This window comes from Ascoidea rubescens, assembly GCF_001661345.1.
Source record: "Ascoidea rubescens DSM 1968 unplaced genomic scaffold ASCRUscaffold_3, whole genome shotgun sequence".
NCBI lineage: Eukaryota > Fungi > Ascomycota > Saccharomycetes > Ascoideales > Ascoideaceae > Ascoidea > Ascoidea rubescens.
The window spans coordinates 170,454-186,749 of record NW_017962915.1 but is presented as its reverse complement, the minus strand read 5'-3'; the positions used below and the strand labels follow the sequence as shown (position 1 = coordinate 186,749).

At 34.0% G+C, this 16,296-nt stretch overlaps 6 protein-coding genes across 6 annotated transcripts; 5 read left to right on the top strand and 1 right to left on the bottom strand.

Moving 5' to 3' along the window:
* Positions 1–267: 267 nt before the first annotated feature.
* On the top strand, positions 268–2,258 carry MSW1 (tryptophan--tRNA ligase MSW1; the record flags this gene model as incomplete). The annotated part of the gene is made up of 3 exons (XM_020194422.1): positions 268–351; positions 1,146–1,292; positions 1,317–2,258. The coding sequence occupies 3 exons, from the start codon at positions 268–270 to the stop codon at positions 2,256–2,258; spliced, it is 1,173 nt and encodes a 390-aa protein (XP_020048518.1).
* Positions 2,259–2,494: 236 nt separating this feature from the next.
* On the top strand, positions 2,495–3,649 carry ASCRUDRAFT_69034 (uncharacterized protein; the record flags this gene model as incomplete). The annotated part of the gene is made up of 1 exon (XM_020191618.1): positions 2,495–3,649. One exon carries the CDS (start codon positions 2,495–2,497, stop codon positions 3,647–3,649), a length of 1,155 nt encoding a protein of 384 aa, XP_020048517.1.
* Positions 3,650–3,824: 175 nt separating this feature from the next.
* Positions 3,825–4,565, top strand: VPS71 (Vps71p; the record flags this gene model as incomplete). Its single annotated transcript, XM_020191617.1, has 1 exon — positions 3,825–4,565. The coding sequence occupies one exon, from the start codon at positions 3,825–3,827 to the stop codon at positions 4,563–4,565; it is 741 nt and encodes a 246-aa protein (XP_020048516.1).
* Positions 4,566–4,819: 254 nt separating this feature from the next.
* Positions 4,820–6,712, bottom strand: CAT2 (carnitine O-acetyltransferase CAT2; the record flags this gene model as incomplete). The annotated part of the gene is made up of 1 exon (XM_020190322.1): positions 4,820–6,712. One exon carries the CDS (start codon positions 6,710–6,712, stop codon positions 4,820–4,822), a length of 1,893 nt encoding a protein of 630 aa, XP_020048515.1.
* Positions 6,713–7,522: 810 nt separating this feature from the next.
* Positions 7,523–10,981, top strand: RAD5 (DNA helicase RAD5; the record flags this gene model as incomplete). The annotated part of the gene is made up of 3 exons (XM_020190022.1): positions 7,523–7,786; positions 7,883–10,593; positions 10,669–10,981. Coding segments are annotated over 3 exons (3,288 nt in total), but the record flags the coding sequence as incomplete, so codon positions are not given.
* A 2,177-nt stretch (positions 10,982–13,158) lies between these two features.
* Positions 13,159–16,038, top strand: UBP2 (ubiquitin-specific protease UBP2; the record flags this gene model as incomplete). The annotated part of the gene is made up of 4 exons (XM_020189606.1): positions 13,159–13,520; positions 13,563–14,225; positions 14,585–14,613; positions 14,927–16,038. Coding segments are annotated over 4 exons (2,166 nt in total), but the record flags the coding sequence as incomplete, so codon positions are not given.
* Between the last annotated feature and the right edge of the window lie 258 nt (positions 16,039–16,296).

Sequence of the window (16,296 nt, the reverse complement as noted above, 5' to 3'; positions counted from 1 at the left end):
GAAAGCCTTATCTCCGAGATTGTTTTGCCCGAGGAGGGTACCGCCAGGCATTGGAGCTAAACTGCTGCGGTTTCTCCCGTTTGTGCAAGCTAACTAGTGCACGTGCTCGGCGACAGACCCTGCAATATATTCTATTACAGCAACCAGTGTTAGTCAGCGGTGACCGCATGCTGAGTAAGCTGAGGGCATCTTAGGGGATAAACGCAGAAGATTTGCAGCTACTGATCCAATTGATAAAAGATCACAACTTGAATCTCGACAGATGCGATGCGAGCGAGGAGGAAAACGCCAGGAGGAAAATGCCAGAGAAGAGTGAGCACTAAGAGCACTGCTTTATCGGCCAGACCAGAGGTGCCTTCACAGGAGCAGCACTGGCTACCTTTGCCCCCATCGCGATAAGAGAATACCCTCTGCTACAGCCAGGCTCTGCTTATTCTTCGCTGGCCCACAAGAGACTTCCAGCATGGCCCACTGTTCTTTCCCATGGACTGGCTATGATCTATACCAGACTGCGGTTTAGGCCTTTTGAATTTTCTTTCTCTAGCCGAGTGTTAGGCTTTCGCCAAACAAACTTAATGTTCACTTTCAAAATACGAAACCCTCGCTGCGGCTATCCATGAATAACAACCCCAGATGGAAGTTAATCTCTGATCTGAATATTTCCTTGAGAGGCTAACCACACAAATTTAGTTCACGTAGACCAGTTTACAGATGTTGGCAAGAAATCATAAGCTTCCCATGTAGCATTTCTAACATAAACAATATCAAAACCAGATATATGGACAGTTCCAACGTCCCTTCTATGTAAGAGCAAGCAGTCAGTTCAACATAAAAGACCCCAACTCTAACTGCTCGCTGCCATCTTTCGATCTGTTCCAATATTATATCATACCTTCCGCTTTGGGCAGCCGATTTTTGCTCAGGTCTGATGAGATGCCCCTTTGGGAAAAACTGCACATTTCACGTGACTCACACAAACCTGCCTTTTTGGGCCATGTTTTTTGAAGAATCAACCACTTGTTTTATTGTAATTTTGGTTTAAAACCACATTGATGATGCTTGCCAGGTTAATAAAGCTCTATTGTTTGGAGCCTCAGTTATTCAGAGCTAAATGTTTCTACTCGCTTTCTTCTTCCTCCTCAAAGTCATCTATCCAAACCATATCCTTTGGCTCTAACGATTTTGCAATTCCAAACAATAGCACAGTGTTTTCATTGATTCAGCCAACTGGTAAATTGCACTTGGGTAATTATCTAGGCGCGATAAATGTCTGGAAAAATATCTCGGATTCTGTATCAACCTCTCAAAATACTCAGAATGATAATTCTAATACAAAAATCTTATTTGGAACCGCAGATTTACATGCTATAACTATTCCTAAACCCGCAAGCGAGTTAAGAAATTATAGATTGGAAACTATTGCAAGCTTACTAGCTTCCGGTTTGGACCCAAATAAATCTATTATTTTCCACCAAAGCCAGATCCCCGAACATGCTGAATTAACTTGGATTCTATCTTGTATAACCGGTATGGGCTATTTGAATAGAATGACTCAATGGAAGAGCAAGTCAAATCTCAAATCTGATACAAATTCAATCGATGCCATCATGTCTGTTAATTCTGGTCTACTCTTTTACCCTGTTTTAATGGCTGCTGATATCCTACTATACCATTCAACTCATGTCCCTGTTGGCGATGATCAATCCCAACATCTAGAATTAACAAGGCACTTGGCTGAAAAATTTAATTCAACTTATAGTTCTCCAAATTTTTTCAAAGAGCCAAAAACTCTATTTGCCCCAACCAAAAAAATCTTATCTTTAAGAAACCCATTAAAGAAAATGTCTAAATCGGATCCTGATCCATTTTCCTGTATATACATAACCGATGACCCAAAAGTCATTTCAAAAAAAATTAGAAAAACTGTTACTGATTCTATTCAAGACCGCTTTTATTTTGATCCCATCGAAAGACCTGGTGTATCAAACCTCATCAATATTATCTCTGGTATTCAAAAAAAATCAATACATCATGTAGAGCAAGATCTACTTTCTTCAAATGTTAATGACCATAAATCCTTCAAAGATTATGCCACTGAGGTTATTATAAATGAACTAGCTCAACCAAAAAAAATCTTTGAACAACTTATCAACGATAAACCATATTTAGATCAAATAATTAATCAAGGTAATGAAAAAGCCAGAGCAATAGCTTCAAAAAATATGTTAAATATTAAAAAATGTATTGGATTAGATTAAATTTTTTTTTTTTTTTTGTAAACTGATGATTACCAAAACCACGCATTTTTTTTTATTTTATCTTGTATATTGCATATTATACTACTTTACAAATAAATAACCTCACTTTTTTTTTATATTGTTACACAAAAGGAATATAAAATGTATATTTCAAACCGGTTATATCGATTGTTGTTTTTTTGACAGTTATTTTCATTTATTGAAAAATATTCAACCTCTAATAACTTAACTAAAATATGATTTTCGAAATCAAATTTTTTTTGATAGTTCAATGTTTAATTTTGAAAAATTTATTTGCAAATCCAATTTCAATTTTGCCTGAATCTAAACAGGTAAATGGAACTATTCAAAATAATGAATTGAACTTCACAAAAATTGAATCCAACGTAATTAATTATTTTATTAGTCAAGAAATTCAAAGTAATTCAACAGACTTAATCCAATTTATTAACCCAAGTAACGATGATTCAAAAAATTTAATTAAAACTCAGCTAGATACCGGTCCGATTACAACAGAAGATTTTTTAAAAAATTTAGCAACATTGTCAGCTTTTTTTGCTACAACATTCACTTCAACTCATATTGCAATTGATAAATGTATAAAGGCATCAGTGCAGCTAACACTAACAGCTGGATTATATTCACACTCAATTTATGGCTGTGGATTGGCTTCATTAGCTACTGCCTGTTTATTTCCAGGATTATTAATTAATTCATATTATTTTATGGGAAAAACAAGAAGATACTATAATGATTATAATAATCCAAACTATGATGATAATGATGATTATATTAGTTATTATGATGATGATTATTCCTTTAAACGATTAAATATGAATCGCTTATTTTTGCAATTTGATCATCAGCTTGGTACTAATTTCTCAAACTCGATAAAGCCATCAAAACCAAAAATAAGCAATAAAGAAATAACAACAAACTCGTTTTCAATAACAGACAAATTATTTGGGGATTTCAATCACTATTCAACAAAACAAAACTTTCATAATGAATTTGAAGTTGAGCTTTCTGTCTCGAGAGTTAAAAATAATAAACTAGAATTTTCAACAACAATCACACCCTTGCAAACCAAAAACAATGGACTATCCAGCTTTTTGAAAATTGTAGGCAATAAAAATAAAAAAAACAAGTCAATTCCACAAGAATCAAATTGGAGCTATAGAGTCAAATTCACAATTGATAAAATAAACGATGAAAATCATACAAATCGACATATTAGTTTTAGAAAAACAGTTTCGAAAATAATTTTAGGAGCATATGAGATTCTAAAAACTAGAAATATATCCAAGGTTGGTTTATCATATATGAAAAAGTTTAAAGACTCTGCTGATTTTGATGTTTCTATTGTATATGAGTTGAAGCAGGTTTCGTAGTGCTGAAAAAGCTCAGATTCAGTTTTGAAGAAGTGTGGTTCGAATCCCGTTGAGGGGATCAAATATATGTTTTTTTCTGATTTTATAGGTCTTAGCTTAACTTTGCTTTCTTTCCACATAGCTTTATTAGCCATATAGTATTTGGTTTATTGTTGAGGCAAAACTACATTTATTAATGCCATTTGTTGAGGAAATAAGTAGAGGATCGGATCCAAATATTTACTTTTCGTCTTCTATAAATCTAAAATACACTAGTAGCCATCGATATAAAAAATTTTCAACCAGTAATAGTCGAAAGAGATTTAAGCCTGGCGCTTATAATCTTCAGAATTTACAACTCCAAAATGAAAATGAAAATGAAAAAATTCTAAGTGGAATTGACAACAATAATGAGAACAAAAATGAGGAAGTGAATTATAACGAGTTTGAAAATTTAATTGAGGAAAGACAGTCAAATAAGAGACTTCAAGAATTAAATAAAGAGAATTATAACGAATCATCATTCAAGCTTGAGCTACCCAAATCCGGATTGAATATTTCGTTTAAAAATTTTAATAAATCATCATATCCGAATTTTGATTTAATGTCATATTCCAATCAAGTTAAAAATCAAGATCAATATCAAACTAAGAAAGTAAGGCAGGGGTTGACAGCCAATACAAGAAAAATCCTAAGTTCAAGAAAGACGTTGAGTAATTATATTGATGAAGAAGACAGTCCTGAAATCAAAAAATTATTATTTGATGAGAAAAATTCGTCGATTTATCCTAAAAGAAATTTCTACAATTTGCCAGGTAAAAAATTGTGCTCCATTTGTGGAAGCAGTGCCATGACGAAATGTGTGAAATGCAATTCAAGATATTGTTCGGTAAAATGTTATGATGTTCATAATGAAACCCGATGTTCTAACTATTAAAAAAATAAAATGAAACAAGATAATAAATTAAATTAAATTAAATTAAAAAAATAAATAAATAAATAAATAAATAAATAAATAAATAAATAAATAAATAAATCAATAAATAAATAAAAGGTAGAATATAGTTATTTAGTAATTATATCAATAAAAAAAAATTTATATAATATTGATAGGAGATATTGATAGGAGGTATTGATAGGAATGATAACAATTGAAATCAATAAGAATGTCAAATATAAAAAGTCATTAAATTATAATTTTGGTTTAACAGGTTCAGCATTAACTTCAGTTAAAACTTGTTTTAATTCATCAGCAGCAAGAGTTAAGTAATAGTACATGTGTTGAACATTCAAGCCGGTTGGGTTATCCTTTTTGCAAACAATGTTGATATTCAACCACTCATTGTTGATCATATAAGCCAAACCGAAACCCAAGTCATGAACTTGACTCCAGCCATAACCATTGAAATATTCAGAAGATAATTGAGAAGTTGAAAGGAACCAAGAAGAGGAGTATGAAGTCATTTGGTCTTTAAGAAATTGATGAGGTTCTTCACCTGGCAAGATGCTTTTTTTCAAACCATAAATATGACGGTCACAACCTAAACCATCTGAGGCCAATTTGATGTATGAATTTTGAGAATTGATTGCATCATAGAAGGCAGCAGCTTTATCTTTATTGGAAACAAAAGATTGTTTATTGCACCAAGTTTCAACAAATTTTTTGGAGGCTTCACTAACGGTTCTATTAGTTTCAGTTCTGCCCCATTTGTATTTTCTGGTTGAAGCAGATTCATATGTTGGTTTAACTTCGCCAGTGTATTTGTAGTAAGCTAATTGTATTAACATTTGGACAAAGGCGTCAGGTGAAGATTTGAATTTTTTGATAAGAGATTTACCGTAGCCTGGGTATCTCCAGACTTTCAAGTCGTGGTTGCCTAGCAAGGCATCAAAACTCTTTTCAGCAGAATCAATTTGAGAAGCGATTGAGGGAGAGATGTCGAATTTTAATTCAGTTGGTTGTTGAATTAAAGAATCGAGAGAAGAATCTTGAGTTGATGGGTTGAATGGGTCAATTGCATTTTGGGAGATTTTTTTGAATTGATCGCCAATATAGTTGTTCAATTGTAGGGTTGGGGTACCATCCATCTTTGAATGTTCACCCAAGAAACCGGATTGACCATTTGAGGCAACAAAGAATTGAAGAGGTTTATCAAAGAATCTGTTTCTTCCATCACCGTGCCATGCGTATCTTGATCTTTCTTCCAAGGATAATGGAGAGTAGTCATCGAGACATAGAACAAAAGAAGATTTGTGGATTTCTTCAAGGGAGTTGTTATTGACAGGAGTGTAGTTTTTCAATTCTTTGTAAGCATCAGTCCAAGAGTCTCTATCAAGAGTGGTTAGAGAGCCGATTGATTTTTGTTTTATGCCGTTGCTTTTGGAAGTTGCGTCAAAGTAAATTTGGTTCAATTGGTTTAAGATTTGCAAGTTTGATAATTTTTTGTTATTTTTGTCATGGTGGTATAATTTGTAAAAACGGTTGTTTTTAATGACAATCAAAAATTGATTTTTCAAGTCCAAAGGATCGTAAACAGCAGTGGTGTCGCTTGGTTTTTCAGGAATTCTACAATTGTTGAACATGAATTTGAAACTTGCCATGCAGAAGGCAAACTGGCCTCTGATTAATTCTGGGGGCAAGGTTTCGTTGTCGACTTGTTCTTTGAAATCTATGATGGAGGAGATTAATAGCGAGGCCTTTTTCAACTGGTTTTTCTCAAGGAAAGCAGGCAAAACATTTTCAGCGTGAGAAAAGAAATAGGAAACATAAGGGATAACAGGATCTCTGTAGGCTAAATAGGCATCATTGTCCCACCATTCAGATAGCCAGTTTTGTGTTTTTGGATCGGCTGATTTGTCTTCTAGTCTCTTTTGCAAGATTTGACCTTGGCCATTTGGCTTGATAAAGTCTTTTAGTTTTGATTCAATTGACTTGTAGTGTTCTTCAGAGGAGACCAAAGGTTTGATTGATTGCAAATACAAAGCAGCGGAATCGTTCAAATCAGGGACAGGTAACTGTGGCATTTTGTCAAAGTAAGACAACATATCGCCCTTTTTATTGGCCAAGGAGGTGGAAAAGGCCATTTTGTTGTTGAAAGCGTTGTATTTTATGGCACCAGAGCGCAAGATAGACGAGGGGCAAGAAGAAGCAAAGCTCTTATACAAGAGCTTGGAAGAAGTAGCGCGGATGCAGTTGTGGGAGATCATGGCGAGAGATAGGCAAAGAATAGCTTGTGACGAAGAAAGAGGAAGAGAAAGGGAAAATTCAGGTGAATGTGATAAAGTCGAGATGGAGTAGAGATGGAGTCGAGAGGAAATCGAAAAAGCTGGAGAAAAACATTGGAAAAGCTGGCATTTTATATGGTCCTGGGCTGTTTTGTCGACAGTACTCTCCTCCCACTGTTCTCGCTGGGTCTTGTGGGTCTTCCTCTCCGGCACAGTACTCCCGCTGGGGCACGCCGCAGCACTGGACCCAGGGTCGCTCCCACCTGGAGCACACGCAGCACAAACCGCAGGCACATGCTTGGAGGTGCGTCTGCGATGCGGGGGCTTTCTTCTCTGCACCTCAGGCCGCACGCTCGTGTTGCGCCGCTCGGCCCAAAGGAAGCACGCTCGCTCCCTCCGCTGCTCAAAGGAAGTGCCCGCGCGGGCGGATATGAGCCGGCATTACCAGCAATCTCACATGTGATACACGGTCCTGCCGAGGGCGCACCGCTTGTTTGGTTTTTCCGATGCAGCTGTTGGCGAAAGGTCCTTCACATCGCCAAAGCTCAAAGTGCCATTGCTGCCATGGACCAGAGATTGTCTGCTCTTGTTGCTGCTTCTGCCTCTCAAGATAGCGCCAGCAATGCTGCCAACATTTGTTGCCAGGAGAGCGACAGCGACTCGGAGGACGACTTCAATTTGTTCCAGTCCCAGGTAACCTCAATCTGCCCTACCTTGGAGAACGACGCGACCTCTTTGACCTTTCTCTACAAAAGATTCAAACATGATCCCAATAACATAGAGCATGCTACATCCTTTTATCTTCAGCATGTAATCTTCAATGAAAAATACGATGCAAACAAGACGTCTCTCGAGCTGATTGACAATGAAATAAACCACACTGATTCATCTGCTTTGCCTGCAAATCACAGAAAGAGAAAGCACTCCTCCATTGTGAGCCATCAAAACTATTTATCTCCAAACTCAAATTTAAATTCAAATACAAATTCACTTTCCCAATTAGATTCCATTTTTTCTTCTCAACTAAAGCAGGCCTCTCAAGACTCTTTACTTTCTAATAATCCCAATATTAATAATAATTTCAATAACAATTACGCTTGGAAAAGATACATCGGTTCTTTATTAACAACCGCTTGGGCATCAAGATCTTATTACTCGAACCTATCCTACGGAACCAATTTACTAGTCATTAAATCAAGACCACCAATTATTAATTCAAAGAATAAGAACAGCAGTAACAACAAAAACAACAGATTCAAAAAAAAACAAAAAACTTCTTTCAATTCTCCTGCTTCTGTTAAATTAGTTTTACCAAATGATTCAAATCCACTTGATCTAACCAAAACAAAAGAAATCGGCAGAATTCCCGAAACGATTTCCTCAATCATCGCTCCTCTACTAGATTTAGACATATGCTCTTTTGATGCTTATGTCACTTATAATGAAAATGTTAAATTATCAATAGGTGATTCCTTTTTCATTCAACTAGATTGTTATTTAACTTCAAATCTATTCAATTTTACTCATAAAACTTTTAATAATTCTAATAATTTTAATAATCTTAATAAAAATATTTCCAATTTAAATTCAAATTCAAATTCAAATGATCACTTTAATGATCATTTGAATGAATCGGAATCGGAATACATTTTAAAATACCGTCAAGATTCTTTATCAAATTTATTTAAAAAACTAAATTTAAACCCTTATGATAACACAATATCTTCAATCAATCATAATCATAATCAAAAAGAAAAGAATAAAGAAAAGAATAAAGAAAATAAAGAAGAAGAAGATAATGATGATGATGATGATGACGACGATTTAATAATATTGGGATCTCAGGAAATTGATCACTCAAAGGATCAATCTAAACTAACTTTAAACCAAATACAAGAATTTTACAAATCAACCCAGGCCTCTAATCTAATCAACATCCTACCTCAATCTACTCCTCCATCAACCTCAATGAAAATCAATCTAAGACCATATCAACAACAAGGTTTGTCCTGGATGTTGAACAGAGAAAAGGAATTTGATTTAATAAACGCTTTGTCAATTCAAAACAATCAAAACAATCAAAAAGAAACCAAAAACCCATTTCTTTTTAATCAAAATGACGAAATTTTAAACCCATTATGGAAAAAATTTAAATGGCCAAAGGATTCTTCTTGGTTAACAAAGAAAAAAAGAAAAGCAAAACGAAACCTCAATTCTTCAAATTCAACCAAATCAATTCTAAACAATCCATCACCATTTAACACCGTCACTACTACTGATAATAATACTGCTAATAATACTGCTAATAATAATAATAATAATAATAATAATAATAATAATAATAATAATAATGATAACGATAACGATAACGATAATGAAAATGACGAATTTTATGCAAATATGTATAGCGGCGAATTTTCATTGGAAAAACAAGTCATTAAATCAATAGTTAAAGGTGGAATACTATCCGATGAAATGGGTCTTGGAAAGACCATATCAACCTTATCTCTAATTCATTCATGTCCAATCGATTCATCTTATCATTCCAAGAGTAAAGACCGGTCAATTAAGGATAAATACGCTTATAGAACAACACTAATCATAGTACCGATGTCATTACTCTCTCAATGGGAAAGCGAATTCAATTCAACAAACACAAATAAAGAGTACTCGTGTTTCATTTACTATGGAAATGACACTCAAAGGAATTTATGCCAATATTTATGCCACAGCGAATCAAATGAAAAAAAATTGCCGCCATTGATAATGCTAACCACTTATGGAACATTGCAAAGTGAGTATTCCAGAATCCAGTCAAATATCAAAAATTACAATATAACGAAAATTCCAGGATCAGGATTGTTTTCAATTAAATTTTTCCGAATCGTCATCGATGAAGGCCATTATATTCGGAACAGGACCACACAAACAGCTAAAGCTTCATATTTATTAAATGGAACAAGAAAATGGATATTAACAGGCACGCCGATTATAAATCGATTGGATGACTTGTATTCACTGATTAAATATCTAAACATTGAACCATGGTCAAGGTTTTCGTATTGGAAAACGTTTATAACGTTACCATTTGAAAATAAAGAGATCAAAAGAACGTTAGATGCTATTAAGACGATTTTGGAACCGATCATACTAAGAAGGACAAAAAACATGAAAAATTCTGAGGGAAAATTTTTAGTTGAATTGCCAAAGAAAACAGTACGGATTCAAAAACTAGAATTTAATGAATTTGATAGAAAATTGTATGAATTTTTCCTAGCGCGAGCAGAAAATTCGTTCTTGGAAGGAATGAAAACTGGACAGTTATTAAAACGATACACAACCATTTTGACCCATATTTTAAGATTAAGACAAATATGTTGCGATAAAGGCATAATTGGAGGAACAGACTCTAACGATGAAGACTTGAAAAATGTCGGAAGTAATTTTACAGGATCAGATAGGATTAACAAGATGATCAAGACCCTAGAGGAGAAATTGGACATCAATCTAAAGGGGAGAGATTTCAGAAATCCCAAAGTGGAAGAATTGATAAGGAATATAAGTAAATTTGAAGATGGACAACAGGTGGTTGTGTTCTCGCAATTTTCAAGCTATTTGGACATCATTGAAAGAGAGCTCTTGAAGGAAAAACGACTTGTTGTGTACAAATTCGATGGAAGGCTAAACATGGAACAACGAGAAAGCATATTGAAAAAGTTCCAAAACTACAAACTAATGAAGTCGATTATCGGGGATGGTGAATGTGGTGCTAATGACGACGGAGAAAAACATGGCGGTGAAAATGGTAGCCAGAGTGGCGCTTGCAACCAGATCATAGTGTTGTTGTTGTCGCTCAAGGCTGGAGGAGTGGGTTTGAACCTCACCGCCGCCTCCAGGGTGTTCATGATGGACCCCTGGTGGTCGCCCAGTCTTGAGGAACAGGCCATCGATCGAATCCACCGGATAGGACAACTCCAGGAGGTGGAGGTGGTGCGGTTTATCATGGCAAACAGCATCGAGGAGAAGATGCTCCAGATCCAGCAGAGGAAGAAGGCCATCGGCGAGAGCGTCGGGGCGGGCGAAGAAGAGCGACGCGCGCGGAGAGTTGAGGAAATACAGATGCTCTTCCTGAGAGCACGTGACTCGCACAACTGAAGGAGGCGAGAGCACAACAGCAGAGGCAGCAGAGGCAGCAGAAACAGCAAAAGCAGCAACAGCCAATTCTCAGCACAGAGTAGCTCTTCTCTGTTCTTCTGTTGATTCGTGCCAGCTGCAATTCCTTGTGTTGCCACCACTGCTCAGGCCAGCTAGATCAGGTCCACCAAGCCAGCATCCACTCTGTTCCAGCTGCCCACCTCTTGATAGTCACAATGCAAATGGAGATCGACAACACTTCTACTCTTGCCTCTGAGCCCACTGTTCCTGCAGTTGCTGCTGCTGAAAAGCCAGCTTCTCAAAACAACCCCTTCAAGGATGATCTCAGCCAACGTCCATCCACCACTTTTCTGCCAGATCAGTTCCACAACAAAGACACATCCCAGAATTCAAACCCTTTTTTGTCTAAAAACTACACAAATTTAGATGGTCTCAAAACCTCAAACCGAATTTACGAAGACATCAAATTAGATCTTAATTGGATTTATTACCAACTCAGCAAGAAAAATAAAGCAAATTCTCATTTTACTCTATTAAGATCCCCAACCTACCAATATTCAAAGGAATTGTCAAATTCTTTCAATTACAGTAACAAACCCTATCAGCTACTATTTGTAGATAACCATTTGAACTACGCTCCTTTTAATGAAATTCATGACAACATAACAACTCTCAGGGGAATATTAATCAATCCAGACCACATATCAGATATCGATTCAATCTCTGATTTCTATAATAACATCTTCCACGTCAAAATTATTATCAAAAAAAACCCTCTTTCAGATACACCCGTCTCAAAACATGATTTCTTTAGAATATCTGAAGATGAATTAAATGATATCGATAAATTAGATCTTCAGCTTTTCGATACCGATCTTGACTTTAACTTGGATCATATCGATATAAACTCAATTAAAGATGATTTTATCATTGCAAACGATCTAGAGATCAAACAAAATGCTGTATCACAACAACAACAACAACAACAACAACAACAACAGCAAAATCTACCTGATGAAAATCTAATCGATTTAAACGATTCTGATGACTCAACCAATCTCAATGATTCCAAAAATGACTTTGATTTGAATCTCTACTTGAAACAAAAATTAAAAACTCTTCAAAATATTCATCCTTCCTTTGTTGACCATGCAACTTATTTCTCCAAAAATGACCACTCTTTAATTCGTATTCAAATTTCTGGATCAGAACTAACTCCCTTGTTCTTAAAAGACTTTGAAAACGATTCAATCCAAACAAGATTTGCAACCTATCTCTCCTTAAATGATGATGATGACGATCAAATTGGTTCTCCTCCAGACCAAATCTCCTGTTTAAATACCCTACTAAAAGTCTTCAGAGGTCCCTTAAGATTAACTGGTAAAAATGACTTTAAATCAATAAAATTCTCTCCAAAGACCTTTGTAGACCTAGATACTCAAGCTCTAATAGACCAAACCTCTTTATTCTACTACAGTAAATATACTCCTGAGATAATACCTTTAAATCGTCATCATTACGGCAAATATGGCTCCATAATTAGAGACAGTTTCATCAGAAAGGCCTTTGAAGTTATTTTTATCGGAAAGACACTATCCAGGTCTCTTTCTTCAAGAAATAAATCTCAATATAAACCTCACAACTATACTTTACTATTTAGAAATCTAAATTTCGTTCCAATGCCTGCTTTATTCTTCAATCTCTTTAGAGAATATGACCATAACGAATCAATTAATTATGAAACCTTATCGCTGGATTTCAATTCAAACTCATCCATCATAAAATTGAACAACTCAGAAAGTTTTGTTAATTTGAGTTTTTTTAATTTCTATTCTGAAAGCTTGTTAATCCATTTATATAAAACCTTTACAGCCACTGATTCTCTACACTCCTATATCTATATCACTGCTTTAAACAAAATCTGCTCTAATAACACTCTAAAAAATATCACTGATACTTCTAATTTGCAAATCTTTGTAGCAGAAGAATTGTCCTTATACGATCTTGTTTCTAATAATGATGTTAACGAATCTCTTTCTAATTTAGGTCTAGATTTTGTCGACTCCTATCAACTACAAAATATTGATGAAAATACTATAATTGAAAAATATTATGATAAAGAGCTAAAAACTGGTTTTGATGTTTATTCCATCAAAAAATTAAGAAAATCTCTTCAAGTTTTGGCCACTGCAAAAAAATCACAAATTTTGAAAAATTTCCTAGAAGAAGAATTATTAACAATTGAAGAAGCTTATGAAGTTTTAACTGTTGACTTTTCTTGTGATGACAAAACTATTGAAACTAGCTTTTCTATTAGACTTAGTGATGAGGGGCTATCATCCATAGAAAATTTTAATAAAATCAATAAAGCTCTTTTTACCATTGCTATTTATCGAACATCCTTTTATCTTTTGGATTTTTATGAACAAGATAATATTGATTTAAACAATAACTATTATTTACCAAATGATCTTGACGAAAATCAGTGCTACAGCATTTTAGGTGTTGCTAGGTTCACCACTTGTTTTAAATTACTTCATATTGTAGACAGAAGAATTGCAAATGAAAAGAGCAAATTATTTAAATATGTCGGATCAAATTATCAAAAAACAATAGTTTTGGATCCCTCTCACTTTATGAAGTTGAGATTGGCTTTGAGATTTCTTAATAACAACTATCTCAAAAATGAAAAAGTTTCTCTTTATTTAAAAACTGGAAAAATTGAACCCGATGATTTAGAATTGGAAACGCTTCCTGTTGGGTTAAGAAATGTTGGAAATACCTGTTACCTAAATTCTCTTTTACAATATTTATTTGCCATAAAACCTCTCCGCGAATTTATTCTTCAATTTAACAAAAAATTTCCAATGACTTTTAACTCAGAAAATGTTGATGGAATTCTTGAAAAAAGAAGAGTTGGTAATCGATTTGTTCCTATAAAGGAAGTCGAAAGATCTTATCAATTGGTTTATCAATTAAAGTATCTATTTAACGATTTGATATCTGCTAAACAGAGAGACATTGCTCCAACTGAACAATTGGTTTATCTAGCGTTTACAAATATCAGTCAGGAGGTTGATTTTATTGAAGAAAAACCACCAACTGTACCATTACCACAACCCACACACCAACAAAAGAATAGATCGCCTTATTCTTCAGAGTTGTCAGTTGTTCCTTATGAAAAAAACGTAAACAAAAACAGCGATTTAAATATAGAGTCCAGCAATAATTTACCTTATAAGAAGTTAAAAAAAACCAGCACTTCTTCAGAAAGGGATTTGTCTAATTCTATTTTACTATCACCAGAAAAAAATGGGTTGAATGATTCTTCTGAAAATGATATTTTGATGAGTTTAGATGATGTGGAGAAAGAGGAGGAACTAAAAGTTGAAACACCGAAAGAATTAAATGATAAAGATGAGGAAGCAGTAATGGAACAAAAAATTCCATTTAATGTTAATAATGGTGAATTGTTAAATGATCAAAAGAAAAATAAGGAGACTGTTAATGATGAGAAATCTCAAGAGGTTCAAAGCTCAGAGTTTGTTAATATTAAAGCTATTGAAGAAACTGAAGAAAAAACAGTAGAAAAAACAGAAAAAACAGTAGAAAAAACAGAAAAAACAGAAGAAAAAATAGAAGAACAGATAAAAGAAAAAATAGAAGAAAAAATAGAAGAAAAAATTAAAGAAGGTGGTTTGATTCAAACAAAAGATTTTCCCGGAATTGATGAAATAAACGCTGTAACTGAGGAAGCAGAGCCCATTGAAATTGATGAAATTCATGTTGTTAAAGATTTGAATGAGAATAATCTTAAAGGTTTAGAATTTTCTGATTCTAAAACTGACCCAGAATTGGTTACTCCGAAAGAAATTGAAATTGAAAAACAAGAGATCACTTTAAATGAAAAACAAACAGATTTGTTCAAACCCGAAGAAGAAAAGCATACTGATTTGTTTCAACCTGAAAAAGAAAAACTTATACATTATGTTATTAAACCTGAACAGCTTCAGAATGCTATCGATATTGGATCTCAACAAGACATTACTGAATGTATAGATAATGTTATGTGTCAAATCGAGTCGTCCTTAGCTCCGGTTAAACTTGAGGATGGCAACGAACAATATGATATTGTTAAAAAATTGTTCTTTGGAAAAAGTAAACAATTATTGGAGCCAGTTCATAAAAATAATGGGAAATCAAGACATAGTATTGAGAGATTCTTAAGTGTTTATATTAATATGGGTGACCACCCTGCAGATATTTATGATGGATTAGACAACTATTTTGGTGAAGAGTATTTAAGTATGGATGATGGGGAAATAAAAAAATCTGTCACTATAACTAAACTACCCGAAATATTACATTTGCAATTATCAAGAGTTCAGTTTGATAGAGAAAGATTGTGTTTATATAAACTATTTGATCCTTTGCCCTATGATGATATAATATATTTGGATAAATACATGGACACAGATGATCCTACAATAAGACACAAAAGAACTCAAGTATTGGAGTGGAAAGAAGAATTGAAAAAGTTGAAAAAGACTGAGAATTATATGACTAAAGAAAGGGAAGGTGGATTGACAATAAAAGAATCGTTAATTGCATCTGTTGATTTTCTACTGAATAAAATTGATGTTTTACAAAACAACGTCGGCGAAGATTCAATTGCTGTGATTAAAAAGGAAATTGAGAATTTTGATAAAAAAGTTGAAAAAATTCAAAATCAAATTATTGAATTGGAAGAAAAAATTTCCGATCAATTCAAAGATGACAAAAAATTTGGCTATAAGATATTTGCAGTTGTTATTCACCGAGGTCAAGCCAACTATGGGCACTATTTCATCTTTATCAGAGACGCGAAAAAGAATATATTTAGATGTTATAATGATGAACAGATTACGGAAGTAAGTGTTGAAAATGTTATCAATTTTTCTGGAGGGGCGACTGAGACTCCATCATTTTTAGTTTTTATAAGAGAAGAGTTATTTGATGATTATGCCGATCCATTGAAAAGAGTTGTTAGGTCGAGTTTTTGCTCAAATTAGTTAATAGTTTAATGTAAAATACCAAATAATTGATATCTTTGATCTTTCGAAAAACTGATTGTTGGAATGTTTTTGATTTTATTATATTTTTATCACTAAGTGGAGCAAAAATAGAGATAAAAAATTAATAGAGAATTAGCGATGGAAAACTTAATTATAGTCTTTCAACTAGATTTTTATTTTAATATTCGTTTAACAACCCTGATTTATATATTATTTATAGAGGTATTTTGAGCT